This window comes from Pseudorasbora parva, chromosome 21, assembly GCF_024679245.1.
Source record: "Pseudorasbora parva isolate DD20220531a chromosome 21, ASM2467924v1, whole genome shotgun sequence".
NCBI lineage: Eukaryota > Metazoa > Chordata > Actinopteri > Cypriniformes > Gobionidae > Pseudorasbora > Pseudorasbora parva.
In genome coordinates, this window is record NC_090192.1 from 9,083,405 (window position 1) to 9,102,730 (window position 19,326).

Genomic DNA, 19,326 nt, shown 5'->3' on the forward strand with positions numbered 1-19,326 from the left:
TAACCTTGCCATAGTGAAATAATAAGTGTTCAGTACATGGACATCACATACTGTGAGTCTCAAACACCATTGCCTCCTCCTTCATAAGTAAATCTCATGCATGAAAAACATCACAGAAAAATAGGCTAATCTCAACATAATGCCAACTGTGACACAATCACTGGGATCATTAATATGTACGCACATTAGCATATGTCATCATCAGGTAAACAAGCGACAACCGAGAATAGCGAAAACAGCAGCTCATGGACACACACGTCATGTTCCAGGCTGTGCAGGGGACGTGAGGACTTTTCTTACCCTTCCCACAGATAAAAATGTCTACAGTCATGGTTGATGTTTATAATCGGATACTGCAACCACAAGAAAGTGGCAATTACATCTGTATTCCTGCAAGCAGTAAGTAGCGATTTAAGTAGCGAATGTAATTTGAATTACAAAATACAACCGTAGATACGCATGTCATACTACGTTAGTTTAGTTGCTTACAGATCGTTCACTCGATCCTTCTAACTAACGTCACCTTCTCCACCATATAATTTAAAACGATAGTTGACAAGGATTGTGAATAACGTTATATAAACATGCAATATCACTGACGAAAAAAGACAGAGTCTAAAATGTAGTTTAAAAAGATAAGAACTTGAACAAAAAGCACTGGTTTTGGATTTGTCGGAGGGAAAGAAGAGTGTTAAAGTGTTTGTGCTTGCTGTTGCCAGATTTCAGTAATTTAAATTCCCCAATCAGAGCTTTTCTGTGAAAAGAACACGTATACTATCCAGTGTTTTACCTAAACGTGCAATCTGGCAACCATGTGCACACTCGCTCTCTAATTTATAGGGTTGTAAATGGACCTGTAAAACTGTATCTGGACCATTTTTGCCCTTAAATAAGCCACATACCCTCTTTGTAGATATCAGAGAACAATTATTGTTTCAAATCATTCTAGGGCACCTTTAAATTTCCGCTTACCATATTTGATGTCTATGGGCCCTATCATACACCTGGCGCAGTGCGACGCCAGAAGTGACGCAAGTATTTTGTGTTTGCTAGATTCAGCCCGACACATTTATTATTTTCACGTCCTGCGCTACACGTTGCTTAGTAGCAAATGTAGCAAATCTGTTCGCCCATCAACGTGCTGATCTAAAAAAAAAAGGAGGTGTGTTCTGGTGCATTGTTGGCACATTGCTATTTTGAGGAAATGAAAACGACTGCGCCATTGACCAACAAAAATCTCTAAAGTCAATAGCGCAATATTTTTTGTGTTATTTCAAGGGTTTTTTAGTAATATGTGTTAGTAATATGTGCCTATGGGGGGTGCACAGCGTATGTACACTGCTTATCACACACACAGGAAGGCAGCAGCACACAAACATTTTTGAATATTAAAAATAAAAGGATTGCAATGTAAAGGCTATTATTGTGTACATAAAGATGAAAATGCCTACATGTCATGATGGATAGTCATTGCATGTATCAGAATGGCCTATTTGCAGTAATGATGAATTAAATTGGCTATTTATTTAACCAATTGTGGCAAATAGGAGTGTCTATAGTCCGACATGAAAATAGCGAATCCGTCATGGTGCGAGCGCAACTGGCTTTTAAAGGGAATGAGAGATGAGACTCTGATTGGTTTATTGCATGTTATGCCCAAAACACAGCCATAACTCATTAAGAGACTAGAGACAACCCTTTTAGACCATGTACCTGACCGTTTCTTCCTTCGTTAAACTAGCAAAGTGGATTTGGAGACTCTATTCTGAGAAATTCGCTATTCCCTAAGTGCAGCTGCGCCATGCGCTTCAGACCATGGGCTCAGATCGTTAAAATGGGACCCAAAATGTGATGATCAATGCTTATATATGAATAAAAGCCTAAATTGTCGGAAGTGAAAACCGCTTTATTGATTTATATGGAGTTATTTTACAATCTCTTATGAACTGTGCAAGTTTAAGGTGAATAGACTTTTCAAATGAGGGAAAGAAGTCTCTCAGGCTTTATTAAAAATATCTTCATTTATGTCTTTGGTTTGGAATGACATGAGGATGAGTAAGTGATGACAGAATATTCATTTTGGGGTAGGATGTTGGGAGATAATTTTGCCTTCAGAAAGGTAACAAGAGTTCACTTTAACCTGGTTGATAATTCTACAGAAAAATGGTATACTGTATAAATCAACTAAAATCTAAAGAAACATTAAAGACAAAAATCGCATGAAGAAAGGCAATATTTTAAACTTGTCCCTAAAGGGTTTATTCACCCAAAAATGAAAATTCTTTCATCATTTACTCGCCATCAAGTTGTTCCAAACCTGTATGAGTTTCTGTCTTCTGTTGAACACAAAAGATAGTTTACATAATGTGGGTAAATACTTGACGGTAGCATAGCATTTTTTTCCTACTATAGAATTCAATGGCTACTATTACAGGTCGATTGTTTGATTACCAACATTCTTTAAAAGATCTTCTTTTGTGTTCAGAAGACAGAAACTCATACAGGAGGGTAAGTAAATAATGACAGATTTTTTTTGGGGGGGTGAACTGTTTCTTTAAGGTGAACTTCTTCAGTGACAAGCTCTTTTTTGCACGTTTTCCCAGCAGAATTTGTACTATTGCTGATGTATCAAAGTACCAGAGAGCAGCTCTCGGCTGCAAGTTTAATGCCATTCAGTCGACTTAAAAACAACTCGCCCCGTAACACGACGGTCCATCAGAAGTAGCTATTGGGAGGAGGCAAAAATCAATATGGCCCGATATAAGGGCAGACAAACACCGCTCTCGCTCTGAAAAATGCAGTGGCTTTGTGTTCACGGCGATTGAATCTTGATTGATTAGTCCCCCAGCAGCAAAGTCTCTCATTAATTTCTGCTGTGCCTTATTCATAAATGTGGCACAGCTCTGCTTCATTAAACTGACACAAATTTATTTAGCTTCATCCTTTTTCATTCTCGCTCACTCTCTTGGAGACCCCTGCTTAGCATTTGTTCATATGGCGAAAATTAAACGACGGGGAATGGATTGTCGACAAGCGTTTCAAGTCATGTTTCAGTTTTTATTTGATGTTCGATTGATTTGAAGAGGGTGTTAATACGGCTGTGTTCGGAATGGAATGATAGCATACTTTATATTGCACAGTATACACTATATATTCTGTCTACTATTATTAACATGTCGGTAGAGAAGCATGTGGAGTACAACAGGCTAAAGGCACACCTTAAGAAAAAAATGTGTACATTGCACAACCATATTCTATGATTGCAGATTGTTTGCATTGAACATTTATGGTGAAAATAAATCATAAAAGTAGTTTATTTTGTTTTTAAAAAATATCTGTGTGCAAAAGGTATTGCATACAGTATTAATATATATATACTTTAGCTAAAATAATGTTTTTAATAATGAAAAGTTAATACTTTTGTTTAAGACAACTACTTTAGCAAAGGTTGTTCTATTTTCAGTTTATTTTGATAATTATAAAATAATTAATTTGTGTTCAAGAAATACTGTCATTAAAATGCTGTATGTTAATATTAAAATATACTTAAATACAGAAACCAAATTATTTTAAAAGGTAAAAATTCTGAAAGCATTGAATGAGATCTCCTAATAATTTAATATAGATTTACATCATATTACAATAAATCATATTTTATTATCATAATATTAAATATGATGGTTTTATTATAATTGATTATCTAAGGTGGACACCCAACTTAATATGTAATATTTACCATATGTATCTAACCATATCATGTCAACAAATAGAAAAGTCAGCCATCTATTTATTATTATGTTTTATTTTTATAGAAATGTTGTATTATTATGCCTTTCGTCCCAACAGCAGAGGCACCTTTTACCCCAAATACATACTTTAACATATTCTTCTGTTATTGAAACACTGTTGACTTAATTATCTTGAACAAAACTGAAAATCATTAACAAGACCTTTGTCTCAAATTATATTCAATATTTGTACTGATTCTTATTTACTAGTGTACTTAAAAAACAACAAATATTAAATCAAATTAGCTCAAAATCAACTTTACGTTGCTCCCTGCGATCACGTCAAGGATGAGAAAAAATTCCATCTGCATCATGAAAAGCAGATGTTTTAGAAAGAGCTGCTGCAAGTTTTTGTGCCATTTAGTGGTTTAGAGGAAAATCAAATCAAATGCGCCTTCGGCCCTGTTGTACTCTACTATATAGCAAATCTCAACTGCTTGATTGTTATATCATTGCAAGGTTATTTCCCAGCTTGAATCTGCTAAATGAGACCATAAGGCATGAAGATATTTCAAACATTAACATCAGGATGTTCTGCTGCTTTGAAACTGTATTGTGAAAAGCGTTACAAATCAAATTGATTTGAATTGCCTATTAAACGGTAATGTCACATAGACGCCACATGACCTTATTAATTGTCAAATGAGATGTGTAATTACTTCCAGCCCAATGATGACCACACTGGAAGTTTAGTCCGTTGCATTGTGGGGTACAGTAGTGCATACTGAATACTGCATTTTTGCATACAGTAGAACATGCGCAGTGTACACTGATGATGCCAAACTAAGAATAGTGTAGCAGCATGCTATTCCGAATACGGCCTGTGCGAACATTTCCTTCTGCTCTCCTGTGGAACTAATCGTCATCCTTGTTATCCTTCTTACAGTAAACCTTTGGACTATGTTTCAAGCGGCTCAGAAACTGGGAGGATACGAGGTGGTGAGTGTTTACACAATTTGTTTGAAATCCAGTGCCTTTGGCAGCACGCTTTTTCCTTTGGCTCTGAAAGATTCCTAAAAAAAACACACACACAAAAACAGCAAGAGTTTAGTTTTTTTCCAGCCTGCCATGTAATGTGTGTTTACTAGACTCTGGCCTGGATGCGGAACTCTCTCAGATCCAAATTTGGCCAGAGCGCTCGCAGTTGTTATAAAATCTACAAGTGGAAAACACGTGTAACCCTTTTGCGGTGGAGGAAATTGGTCGGGGCCTGTTCACTACCCATGTTGAGGCTCTTAAGGGACCATTATTGTGCAACAAGCGAATTGCACAATAAAGGGAATTCGCTTGGCAGCTTATCTGACATCTGCTCTGCTAAAGTATGGTGAAAACATTAAAGTCCCTTCTATGTGACCAGCTATTCAGTATTTTCAGTGTCTCCGTATTCATTCATCAACGCTGAAGTTAGTTAGATTAAGAGCAAACAGGAAACAGCTTCTCGCTCCTGCGCGCTTTTCATCCGATCTATCGATACCGCTGCCTGCTTTTCGCAAGCGCGCAGTCGTTTTTCTGTCCCCACAGAATGCTTGGCTTTATATGCAGCCGACATCTGTAATGAAAATCATTGTGCAGGAGGAGTCATGATGTCATTGGAAACATTTACATCGCTCAAAAAGATCCTCTCCTGGGGTTGAACTGTACTTGACTGTTTTAACACCGCAACTGTACTCCATACCCCAAACCTGCCTCGTACACAATGGCGACGTTAAAACAAACAGCAGTCAAGGGCTATTATAACTGAGGGAGTTTAGAAGCCATAGAGGTGCATGAGATTCTGTTCTCATGCTGTCAAAACTGCAAACGCTTCATTAAACGCCGTAGGAGACAGCAGATGCCCTACTCAGTAAGTCAACTTACCGAAGGAAAGTACAGCTCATGGTCAACGATATTTTAATTGAAGTGTTTCTACAATCAAATGGATTGTAGTGATTAGGTCTCCATGGACATTGGGTCACACTATATTCCAGAACACTCTGAGAATATTCTACTTATTTGTGTTGTAACTAGTCTGTGGTGAATGCATTGGACTAAATCACACATGCATTAATTTCCCAGCACTTGATGCATGCGGTTTTCCACAGAATGCATTTTATTGAGAGAGGCAGCCATTAGCCGAGGGAAACAGCCATTAAAAATCTTTTAACCCTCGTACACTGAATGCACTAAAGGTCTCTCATGAATATTAATCGCTGTGTATGTGAATTATGTTAATCCGGTATGTGTTTTCTTTTTTCCTGTTCAGTTAAGAGTACGCTTGCATCAGTTTCATTTCTAAAACTCAATCTAATGACCTTGCATGGGACATCATGTGTTCGGTGTCTGTTTAATGTCTGTTTATTTCATTTCTGCTCCATGCACACATCCATTACATGAACGTCTTTGCCTCCCATAATGGACTCTTCCCATTGCAGATCACAGCGCGACGACAGTGGAAAAATGTATATGATGAACTGGGCGGCAACCCGGGAAGCACTAGTGCCGCCACGTGCACACGAAGACACTACGAGAGGTAAGTCTTCTCATTTGCTCATTAGCCCGCTCAGTTCACATTTTCTGTTCCGATTTTTGGTTGGAATCTGCAGAATTCTGTGGAACTGATTCAGATATTGTAATATGTGTTAAACGATGCTGAGAGTGTTAAAGTTCTATTGGTAGCTGCAAGAATAATTAGACAAAATCATTAATAAAAAGGGAAGCGGAAGGCAGGGAGGCATTTGTAGCAATTCTGTGGACTTTTCTGTGAGAGTCTGCTCTTTAGTATGCTTATTCATGATAGGATGTGCCCATTAAAAAACACACTGACACTGTTGATTTTATTTTTACACCCCATATTATTAGCAGCACTACATGAAAGCTGTGCCTGCAGAAAGCTCAGCAGATTTCTGCAGATTTGGAACACCCAAATTATCATTTTCATAAGTTTAATCACTTCATGTCCTACTTAACTTCTTTTTTTCTGGTTCCCTTGACTTGAGGATCCAGAACTTAGAATGAGACGGTGACTAACAGATGATTTATTTAACCCTCATCCCTCCCTCACACTTTGTAACAAATCCTTCCCTCGCTATTCATAATGAGGCCTAAGGCCTAAAACTATACTTAATTTATATTGTCCAGAAATCTTATTTATTTTCATTTTTATTTTATTTTTTTATTTATTTTTATTACTAATTTCATGACTCTTGCCAATAGATGGCCTTACAGCTCTAAATGCCGCAAATTAGCTGTTCCGCTGAGTTCTAAAGTGAGTTACTCTTCTGCATGCATTTGGATAAACATGTAGACATTATAAAAATAAGTGTTTTAGCATTTTTAGTATTTCTATGTGTATTGAAGCATTCCTCACATTCCATTCATCCCTATGGGGGTCGGCCCAAGAGGGAAGGATTTTTTACTTTTTTAAAATTTCAACCACAAAAACTCCTCAAATCCGGTCAGGTGTGTGTGTGCGTGAGCGCGTGCGCGCGTGCGTGCGTGCATTTGTGGTTTAAGTAAAACAAAAGTCCTAGGATCTTGGACCGCTAAGATGAACATTCAATTTTTGGAAGAAATTTTTTTTTTTGTTTCAGGTCAAAATGACATGAGGGAAGGGATGAGGCATTGATTTGGTACAATATATAGCCATAAATCCAGGATAATATAATTACCCAGCAGTATATTACACCAAACTAGTGATAAACTGAAATATTTCTTTTATGGAAACACTGATACTGAAATTAAAGTTGTAGCTGTATATGAACATTTACATTGCACATAAGGCATGTTTTACTTTTTAATTATGTTTCCACTCTAGTTGGAATGTGAAATATAAACATTTAAAAAGGTTTCCATAAAAACTTGCTTTCATGGGAGATATACAGGGTTCATGAATATGTAATAAAGTGCATATATTTAGCAAAATGCTCCTCTTTGGTGTTGTTTATTTGTAGCTAGTTGTCAAGCTGTGGTCATTGAATTGTCTTTTTTGTCATGTTACATGACATTGTTTACAAGCTGATTTGTTGATGTTTTTCTGTGGTTGAAACACTGATTACTAGCGTTGACAAGCCAGACACACATAAAGATATTGGGTCTAGGAACTCACCATTGGCAGGGCTCAATCAGGGGGTGGGATAAACGGTTGTCTTTCAAAAATTCGCTCTGCACGAGAGGATAGCGATAGGTAGGATAGGATTGCCATCAGTGGTGAGAGAACAATCACGAGCAGGGTTGTGGCTGGGTCCAATGGGTTTCCCCACCAGCGGAGCTAGTTGATAGGTAAAAATTTTGCTGTATCCTTTTGGCAAATCTCTGAATACTTCAGTGCTGTTCTTTGTTAGCAGAGAAGTAGTAGGAAATTCACACGGAGCCGTCGCAACTCTACCGTCATTATGTTAAGCCCCCCCACCGACTCTAGATATCTAGATTTTGCGTCTAGATTTCTAGGCTAACTGATTACATGAGATATGGTACATTTCATTATCTTTCAGCTCATCTCCTTATGTTCATCTCTTTTTTTATATAAAAAAAGTCAGCAAAATAAGTGTTGTGATGTTATTTCAGTGAGGCGCATAAATTTTTGGTCAAGATCTTGTATTGACAATGCTAGAGTCAAGCACACTGATCCTACATCAGGCATTAATGAACACTGTTACTCACTGTTTGTGGTGGTGCTGTTGAATCCATATGGTAAAGCCTGTGCTGACATCGCGACTGATAAACTGAATCATTCTCTACTAATTCTCTGGGCTGGCAAAGCATAGGAAGGGGAGGAAACCTTTCCTGATATGACGTCATAACAGGAATATTTAAGATCAGCTCGTCTGGGCTCTCATATTCTCAAAGGCAGAGAAAGACAGCCAGAGCTCAGTTTACACAGATCCACATTTCTAGCCACTTGGGGACAGTATTCAGGCTAGGGAAACTCATATTAATATAATATAATACATATTAAAAGGAAAATTTCATGCCATGGGACCTTTAGGAAATGAAAAGCTCGACACTCCATCAATTAGGTTTAGAAGAACTGTTGCCAAACATATAACAAACTATAAATAAATACATTTAAATAGATTAAAAATACTCTAATGGTGATATATGACTGTGGTCATGCTTGTGTTTTTGCACTACTGTGTGAAAAGCTGCATGATTTGGCATGGATTTGTGCTTCTTCTTAATGGTTCGGAGGCAGGGGGAGACATTGTTATTGTATTTGCTCTTAAAGCTATTCAGTTTGACCTTTAAGGTTTGTGTGACATGCCTCTTTCTTCCGTCTGGCTCATCGAGGGCTTTAGTGGGGCCCGGGCAGGTGGAGTTGGCAGAGATTGTGTTCCTGGCAGCGTTCCACCGTCAGACTTAGTGCTGAGTCAATAGCCACCAACAATGTATCTGTTCAGTGAATAATAGGCTGCCAAATTTCGATGTTATAACCTTGATCAAACAGTCAGGGATGTGCTGATGTGTCCTCTTGTGCAGCTGCTACCAAGAGTAATTAATTGAATTAATTTGCCCAGTAAATGAAGTCATTCTGTGTACGCCGTTGGTGAGTGAAAGTCCGTCCCGGCCACAGTGACGCACGGCATTTTCTGCAGCCGCTCCCCCGGCTGGTCTTCGGTTTCGGGCCTCGGGACGAGCTGCCTATTGTTCGGTTGCAAGCTCTGCTCATTGGAGCCCAACTCAAGTGGCTTTTCATTGGGGTCCTTTTGCAGGGCCGCTGCCAAGTGCAGCCCCGGCCACAGATGGGAATGAAAATGTCAGAGTTTCTCTCTCTCTCTCTCTTTTTATGAGTGTAACATAAGCCGAACATGCCTTGATCTTGTCTGTTTTTTTCTTCTTCCCTCCCTACTCAGAGTAAACTATAAGTTCTTAAGAGATTTCTGTTAAATACTTCTCCACCCTTTGAAGGGCAGACGACTGAACTGACTTTGTGTGTGAATTATCTTAGATATAAGGCTCTCTATCTACAAGAAAGCTTGTAAAGTCACGAAGATGAAATTTGATCACGTGCTACATGGCTTTAACTCAATACAATTGATGAAAATGAATATTGAAAGGGAAAGCTCACCCAAAAATTCTCAGCCATGAGATTCCAAACATGTATGACTTCCTTTCCATGGTACACAAAAGGAGAAATGTTGAATAATGCACTGGCTGCTCTTTTCCACATAATGAAAATGAATGCTCTGGTAAATCACAATAAAGGTGTTACAAAATCATTGATGTTGGCGGATTTGCTATTTACATGGCAGAATATAGACAGTCCCTGTGTGTTATAAACAGAGTGTAAGCTGCCTATAGGCACTAGTGATGAACGGGTTGATCCAAAATGAGCAACGGTTACTTGCTCATTACAACGGTTACGCTCATTACGGTTACTAGCGGTTACTTGCTACTTAGAAAAGGATCCAAAATTGCCTGCGGTTACGAGTCATCCAAAAATATTTTATATGATATTCGGGTCACGGTCGGTCGGGTTGTTAAAAATAAAGATGCCAATTAAACGTTTGTAATTTATATAGCTATTACTAGACATAATTTACTATGAAATACACTGGTAAGGAGGATCCTCTGCGTTCCAGCATCAGTGCAGCCAGTGACGCACATTCAGCTCCGCAGGTCGTGTCATAGAGGCGAGAAGAAACCGTCTCAACCCAGGGCCCGTTGATTCAATATTATTTCTACACAGTGCGAGGAAAGCTTCTGTTTTAGGCCACCAATGGCACCTTATAGTCTTTTTATAAAGACTATTCCTGACCCTTTCCTGACGCAGGACAAAATTCCCGATTTGGCGATTTTCCGACACGCTGAACTGAGCAATGCCATTGTACCGTTTGAATTAATAGGCTACTTTTAAATGCATGCAGCTAAGTAAAATCAGTTTTATGTTTTTTCTGAGAAGGGGCGGGATTTGTTTGGGAAAGTCGGGGGAGAGACGCATTTCGATTAGACTGGATAAACACATGCAGCATCTTAATTGTTAAAGCTGCTGTCCGTAACTTTTTTTGTGTTCAAGATTTACAAAAATTATATAATGAGAATGTACAACATGAATCCATTTTCCAAACTGTGTTTTTGTCTTACCCTGGATCATTATGGTACACTTATAATAAGTGTTTATATTGGGACTATTTCAGGCCAGACTGGTAGCTACCGCTGCGGAGGAGCACAGTCCCTGCGTGATCCGCCAAAGACATAAACAGAGAGAAGTAGCTCCGGCTGCAATGTTCTTCCGCAATATGCATGCAGTTCTGTTTATTAACCACTAGAGTGCAAAAAGTTACAGACTGCAGCTTTAAGCAAATGAAACTAAATAAATGAATAAATGGACGCTACGATGAGCATTTACTACTTTTAAAAAATGGTACAATATTTTTATTTTATTTTTTTGCTGTCTGATTTGCGAGTGGGTTAGTTGAAAACGTCGTCCTGGTTGTTTACACATTGACCCATGGATCACTGATAGGCACATATTACTAAAGTGCCCTTTAAAAAACGCTAAAAATACTGCGCTATTGACTTGTTTTCAGTTCTTCAAATTAGCAACGCGCCAACAATGCGTCTGAACACACCTCATTCGCAGACCAGCACGCCGATGGGCGAACAGATGGGTGCGAGTGCATTTGCTATTTAAACAACGTTGCGCTGGACGTGATAATGATAACTGCATCGAGCTGAAACTAACAAAAAAAAACTTGCCTTGCGCCATGTATGATAGGGCCCAAAGTGTACATTTATGCCTATTCCCTTAGAAGACTAAATATAGGGCACATGTTCTGTGGACTACTTTTATGATGCAATTCTGGCAATTTTGTCATTGACTTATTATATGAAGAAGAACAGCCAGGACATTCTTTAAAAATGTACACTTTGTGTTATTCAGAAGAAATAAAGTTTTATGAGTTTGAAACCGCATAAGGGTGAGTAAATTAGGGCAGAATTTTCATGTGTTTTCAAGGGTTCTCCAACTGCTGCTAATGATATTTACTGTATTATCTGATTAGCTTTTGGCTACTATGTATGTTGTGGGGGAAGAGAATCAAATGTAGATTACAAATTAGGTCGTAAAATATGACATCAATAACCTTGAAGAGAGACTGCGGCATTCCAGCCCGCCCTCCACCCCCCTCTCCTCTGCCTTTTAATTATATAGGTCAGTGGCACTGATCAATCTGGACTTGGTTATTTATTTAATCCTCCTCTTCCCAGAGAGAGATCTTTGTTCCAAAAATGTTCTGCTTATAAATGCCTCTGCAGATAACAGCATTCCTTAAACCTTGTCGTGCAACTTTAGTCCCTCTGTCATAGAGGTCCATTTCGATAGTGTGTGCATTTTTTATAAAAAGCTCTACAGATATTTCTCAGTGCGCTCAGCTCTGCAGAACTAACCAATTCATAATGCATGCAGATTTGCATAATGTTTGAATAATATTTGCAGTACCGTGAACAAATATTATCTTGCAATATAAAAAAAAAAAAAAAACGACTGATTGGTGCATTCATTGCCTTGAAATGCAATGCTAACCTATAGTTAATGAATACCGTTCGGGAATGTATACTGCCTAAAATGTGAATGCATTATGCAACAAAAAACATTTTAAACAGCAGTATCATGTTGCATATTTAATATAGCAAAGCCGCCCAATGGTTATAGTAAAACTAAAATCTATTATTATTATGGAAATTCAATTTTGTGCAACATTTTTAACAATTTACAGCCATGCAAATGTGGTCGATTCCCATGCATAGAGAAAATCTGCACATTTTCCAATCTCCATTTGGTAGAAATATTCATAGTATGTTAGTATCCAAACATATGTGGGATTACGAGTACAATGCAAGAACCTCACAGTTCTTGCTTATTGATTTTTGTATCCCTCCCTAGAATTAATGTTTGCTCTAAATTCAACCAAGTTACGCTTCACAGAACTCATCCTTGAACCTCTAGCCAGTATGACAGATTTTAATGCAAGCCCTTTAAGTGAAGTTTAATGATCTCGCTTTGAAGGAAGGCTTTTTCCCAGGGAATATTACATCAGCTGTTTTGCTCCCCTGGGAGTTTTGGCGCTTCATTTGAGACTGCAGCTGTAGTAAACAATAGCAGTATTCATTTATTATCCCTCAAATCATTAGCAAATGCACTGCATAATCCAACAATATATCTGCTGCGAGTTCTCTTAAACGGTTTGGGTTCTTAAAAATGCCAATCATTGATCCACATCTATTATCTGTGTTTACACCATTTGCCTGTATTTACCAAATGGAAAGTGGTGGTGTGACGTTGTGGTTGTGAAAGCTGATAAAAACTAATTAGATCCCTGATTGATCAAATTATCATTGCAATTTGCATGTCGATTTACAGGCTCATTTGCCCTGCTAAGATTCCATTGTGTTCTTTCTTTAACAAGGCAAGTCCTTTGTCAGCAAAAATATTTCTCAAAGGTTTCTTGTATTAAACAAATGTAAACAGATTAACATTGGGATCGGACACTGTCTATTACGATGTTAACATTTACAATACGGACAGAATACAATTCTTACTGCTCTTTATGTATTTATTTGTTCATTGCTAACTCATTTACTGTTTTCCTGAATAATTACTAATCAGTCGGTTATTTAGACAATGAATCGATTAATTGGATGATATTTTGTGTCATAATAAAAATAGAACTTAGTGAACAATAAATGACTTAAAATACATATATAATATCAATGAGGCAATAATAATTGATTGAAATAAAGTATCAAAAGCAAGTAATCACTTGGATTTATTAAACGACACTGTTAAAATACACAATTTAATATACATCATATAAACAGAATCAACTTAAAGCTACAGTGTGTAACTTTTTTAGTTTATTCTTAGATAAAAACACTTAGTTCTTTCAAAAATATATGTGCTCATTAATGTATATTTACTTCTTTAAGTAATAAAGTATTCTTGTAAGTTTATAATATGCCATTGAAAATACATACGGGTGAGGGGTTCGAATGCCGGTCACCATGTTGCCCCTCCATCTTGAAAGTACATTAGCCAAAGAGGGACATACCCATAAATTCAAGCTTCGACTTTCGCGTTTTAACACTCAATGGCACCGTGTCGAATGTGAAGAGGGGGATTGCCATGTTAATCTTGGACTAAATCGGCCACCGTAGGAGCTAAAACAAAATCAGAATTGAGAGGAACAGAAACTATTATTCAATGGATGGTCATATACCTTTTCACCACTAGATGGGGGAAAATATCACACAGTGCAGCTTTAAAGGGATAGTTCACCCGAAAATTAAACTGGGGGGGGGGGGTCTATTTAGACTAAAAAGACTAATTGATTAATTACAGAAAAATGTGCAATGAATTAATAAAACAAAATGCTTGATTGCCAGCATAGTTTTAATATATTGTGAAGCCTTAGAAAACAGTCTAATAATGCAGTTCATAGATTCTCATCCTTGGTATATTGCCGGTTAATCGACACGGGTTAATTGCAAGTGTTTAAATATTAATATAAATAAAGTTGCTAATATGAAAATCAATAGATTTTAGTGTGTTCAATAGCATATTAGTTTTGTTGTTGTACACTGTAAGAAAATATTGTTGGTTTAACTTAAAAATGTAAGTAACCTGGTTTCGTAAAAAATTTGAGTTTATTGAAATAATTTTTTTAGTTGATACAATGAACACTGTAAAAAAAAAAATCAGGTCTCCAATTGAACATTTTTTAGTGATTGATCACATATATATATATATATATATATATATATATATATATATATATATATATATATATATATATATATATATATATATATATATATATATATATATATATATATATATATATATATATATATATATATATATATATATATATATATATATATATATATATATATATATATATATATATATATATATATATTTTTTTTTTTTTTACAGTAAAGGAAATTAGTTTAATAAATAGAAAGTCAAAATATTATTGTATCTGAACCAAAAAATATAAAAAAAATATATAAATCATGAAAATAGCACAATTTGGCATGTTTCACTGCGTCATCACAAATAAAACACACAATTACCCAATACGCTTACAAAATCTTTTAATAGTTTTTGAATAAAGGTTGTCGATTGTCAAAAACGTTCATTGTATTAACTCATGTATTAATGTTCAACTCTATTAACTAGTATTTTTAACTTCAATGAACTCAACATTTTAAGGCAACCAGGTAACTTATATTTTAAATATTTTTACAGTGTAGAATTGCTATCAAAGTTCATATCAAGGAAAAAATAACAAAAAGTGCTTTCCATTACAACGACGGCAGAAAAAGAAAACATGGTCATGGCTGGCTAGGACACACAAACACTCACACACACACACACACACACACACACACACACACACACACACACACACACACACACACACACACACACACACACACACACACAAACACACACAAACAAAGATGGCTTCTATTGCTTGTCACTTTATTGTCAGCTGAAATGTCTCTTAAAGACATTAACAACAAAGTTTGGAAAGTCTGCACTGTGTCACTGACCCATATTAGACATTTCTTAAGGTTTGCCTTTGCTTGTCCTGTACTGCTGCACGCTCAGTTTTCCGCAGAATTTATAATGTGGAGTTTAAAAGCTGTTTTTAAGGCTTTGTTTTGGAATAACCACCATGTTGATGTAGTTTCTTTTTCCATGTATGGCTTATTTATGCTTTATCACTTCGCATTGTACTGAGAGAGTAAGTGCTGTTTATCTTGGGCTAAAGATTGAGCCGCGTTCAAGCGCAGGCCTCTAATTTAATGTCTTTAAATCACTTCCCAGGAATGTGGCTTTCATTTCAGCCGCATCACAGAACGAATTCCAACAATAAAATATTTTGCAGGGAGGATGTCTGTACAAACCACATAGGCTACACTACAAAAACACGGCTCTCATTGCGCATTATTTAGAGTGTTTAATAATTAAAGCAGGCTTTTGAAAGTTAATGGGTTTAGCCTGAAGGGAGTGAGTGAGGTAATTTAAGGTCTAAAGGCCAGGAATGACAAAAGGCCTGCTTTGGCGTTCCTTCCCCTCGCTGTTTAACTGTGTGAATCTGGATTAGTTCAAGGGTCGACTTCTCAACAAAACCTTTCAGGCGTCCTGCGATTGGAGAACAATGTCTTGTTCTCTCTCTCTCTCTCTCTCTCTCTCTCTCTCTCTCTCTCTCTCTCTCTCTCTCTCTCTCTCTCTCTCTCTCTCTCTCTCTCTCTCTCTCTCTCTCTCTCTCTCTCTCTCTCTCTCTCTCTCTCTCTCTCTCTCTCTCTCTCTCTCTCTCTCTCTCTATGATTAATTCACAGTTTTCCCCTGCGGAGAAAGAAGCAGAAAAAGTTCATATTATTCCCCCTTCAATCCCAGCTCGTACAGATGTGATTATGAACGTGCTGGTTTGAGGTCGGTTTTCTCGGCCGTAACCTCTATTACGTCCCATAACAGGCCTCTGGCTGTTTGTTTAACGTTCGTTTGTCATCCGAAACCTGCTGAACTGCCATCTAGCTGTGTGTCTTCTACTGAGGCTGCGGTCAGAATTTACGGTTCGTGGCATTTCGACAAGCACTCATTAGGGCCACTTCTGTGGAAGTAAACTTAAGGCTCCATCAGACGGCTTGTTTACAGTTTTTCTCAATTGCTAAAACACTATTTCTGAAACCTTGCTCCATTTTCTGAAACCATTAAACACAAAACCTCCTCTTCAAGCACTATTCACAAAACCTCTGACTTCTGTTGCAAAATGAAACTTTCACCTCAAAACAGTTTTACCTGTGTTCAAAATCAAACACTGCTCTCAAATCATAAACAAAGTGATCAAAATGATAAACACTATCAAGCAATCAGTAAACAATACAGCAAAAAATAGAAAACACATTGTTCAAAACAGTTCTCAGGCAGAAGTACATTTTTAATCTCAAAACAAATTTCATATATTTCTGTCATTGTCTTGTGATGAATGAAAACATGTTTCATCATAGTAGCTCAAAATTGATCAGAAATTATTACTATTCTGCTTTGCTTTGCAATTTTTTGTTCTTCCTCTTGCTTGTAGCCCTATTTTTACCAACTCATTCGCATGAAATGCATATACATCACAAATTGTATTTATTGTGCGATTTATACGGCACAATTATTTTTTATGTGCATATGATTTGCATTGTCACCCCATTGGGTAGGTTGAGTTGTTTGGAGTACGTGCACATAACACAATATAAAGTACATATCATATGCGCATGAAAACTGCGTAACATATGCTCATAAAAATTTTGGCATATAAATCGCACGATAAATACAATTTGTGCTATAGATATGCATTTTCATTAGATTAGGCTGATTTTTACAGTACTGTACTCTGCATCTCACAAGCTCGTTCTTTGTTGATATGAAACTGCAACCAGTCAAAATCTATTGAGCAGTCAGTACTGTAAACAAATGGAAAGCAACATGTTCAGGGCAATAAGATTTGTTAATTGTACAGTATACAGCCTACAATGCACTGCACTTATATTGGTTGTCTCATCATTTGAAACAGGTTAAATCAGTTTTGACTGGTTGTGTTCATTAAATGACATTGTGTTCTTTATTTGTATTTGATTGTAGCCACTTGTGTTAACCCGTATGAAGGCATGTGCATTAGAGAGCAGTATGTGTCTTGACAATGAGAATGTGTTTAGAGATTTGCTGAAAAGTCTAAGTGAGATCTGCAAATTGTGTTTTATGATGTGATATGGTTTAAGGTATTGACAACAGACTGCACAATTAGCTAAATGAGTTCAGGCAACTGAGAAATGTGTTCAGCCGATGGGTTTTAGTGTTTTAGCAATTGAGAAAAACTGTAATAAGCAGTAATGTCGGATCCCGGGCACGTCTCCCCAACACCAAAGAGGTGGAATGAGATGAATGAGAAAATGAAATTGTTGATGTCAACAACCATTTGTCTTAGTTATTTCGGTATGTGGCCTGAGGGGTGCCGAGCGAGATGAGAGCGTCTCTCTGTGAGCGAGAGCACTCAAAGACAAACATGCTAAAAATAGACTTGATACAGTTGAGGTTGTGATTCTTTGTAATGTTTTACTTCCTGTTTCTTGGGCCTGTCACAGCTGGGTATTACGCCATCTTGTGACTAAGAAGCGGAAGTGCATCATGAACAGTGCTGGACCTGTAGAAAAATGTGTCTTAAGACAATATGACACCACAACATTGAGGGGGAATAAGGCTCAAAAAACATGTCACGGCCACATTTTGCCACAAAATTTTCATTGCTAATTACTTGGTTAATAAGTAATGTTTTTACATGAAATAAAGTAAATACACAGGCAAACTAAAAAAATTATCAGACGCCAGATATCATTTTTTACTGCAAGACACTAGGCTATTGTTCATTTATGAAAGTGAAGATAGCTAAATAAAGTAAACTTACATTATTATACCCAAAAATTATTCATATAGTGGACTATGGTAATTATCATGGACCTATATATCTATATATGGGACCCAAATGATTCAGCCACTTTGACCTGACCATGTTTTGCTTCAATGTTTTTTCTTTAAATGTGACCTTTTACACCACAGACTGAACAAAATGAAGCATTGCTTTGTCATTGTTTGATCTAAAGTGGTGTTATCTAATTGTGTACTTAAATTTAACAGCTGATAGCTGATTGGTTGATTGTAATCCATTACATACTATCAAGTTATCTGACATTATTAAGATTAATTTATTCTGACACAGAGTTCGTCATATTTTATTACCATTTCCTAAAATATAGCGAATAAACTGATGAGAGAAAATGTTGAAGGTGTATGAATACATTTTGTTTTTACTAAATGTATACATTTTTATTTTGAATCTCTATAAATGAATTAGGCAGTATTTGTATGACACAAATACATAATCAAATAAATAAAATGATCATCAATAACATCAATGTCTTTTTCCATTACTAATAATACAAAATTGTGCTTAAAATGTTACAGTGCAAATAAAAATGTAATGGCTCTAAAATAGGCTCTCTTTATCGTTGTACATGCCACAATAAAAAAATTGACATTCTGGACATTCTTTATCGGTTCCGTGAGATTCTCCTGAATTCTGCCTGTGTCATATTTATTTTTATGCTGTGGGACTTAATGCACTGGAATTTCCTGCTATCAAATCACATTATTAATGATTAAAACTTAAAGCCACCCACATCTATCAAGTTTCAGTTTGCATAATATGATACATTGGTATATTTGTACTCCCACTGTATTTCTGCTACATTCGTACTTGTATATTTTTATGTTGCTATAGCAACACTGGATGTCCAAATGATATTCTTCAAATGCAAGTCTATTGGATTATGTAATGCTCATGTAAATCAACAGAGCTATTTGTGCATGAGCTTGTTCAGTGGGCAGAGGAAGCTGGAGTATTGATTGCGGGATGTTGTTCTATTAGCGGCACCCTAATAGAACAAGTTAAATATTAGAAAAGAGAAAAATATCTCCCAGCCCCAACGACTCTCTTCAGAGAACATT

General features: G+C 36.8%; 1 protein-coding gene across 1 annotated transcript in view; it reads left to right on the forward strand.

Moving 5' to 3' along the window:
- arid5b (AT-rich interaction domain 5B) overlaps positions 1-19,326 on the forward strand; it is a 175,297-nt gene that overhangs the window by 133,597 nt on the left and 22,374 nt on the right. Inside the window, exons 7-8 of the mRNA XM_067429802.1 lie at positions 4,675-4,727; positions 6,200-6,297. Coding sequence (XP_067285903.1) covers positions 4,675-4,727; positions 6,200-6,297 — 151 coding nt within the window. The remainder of the gene's footprint in view (positions 1-4,674; positions 4,728-6,199; positions 6,298-19,326) is intronic.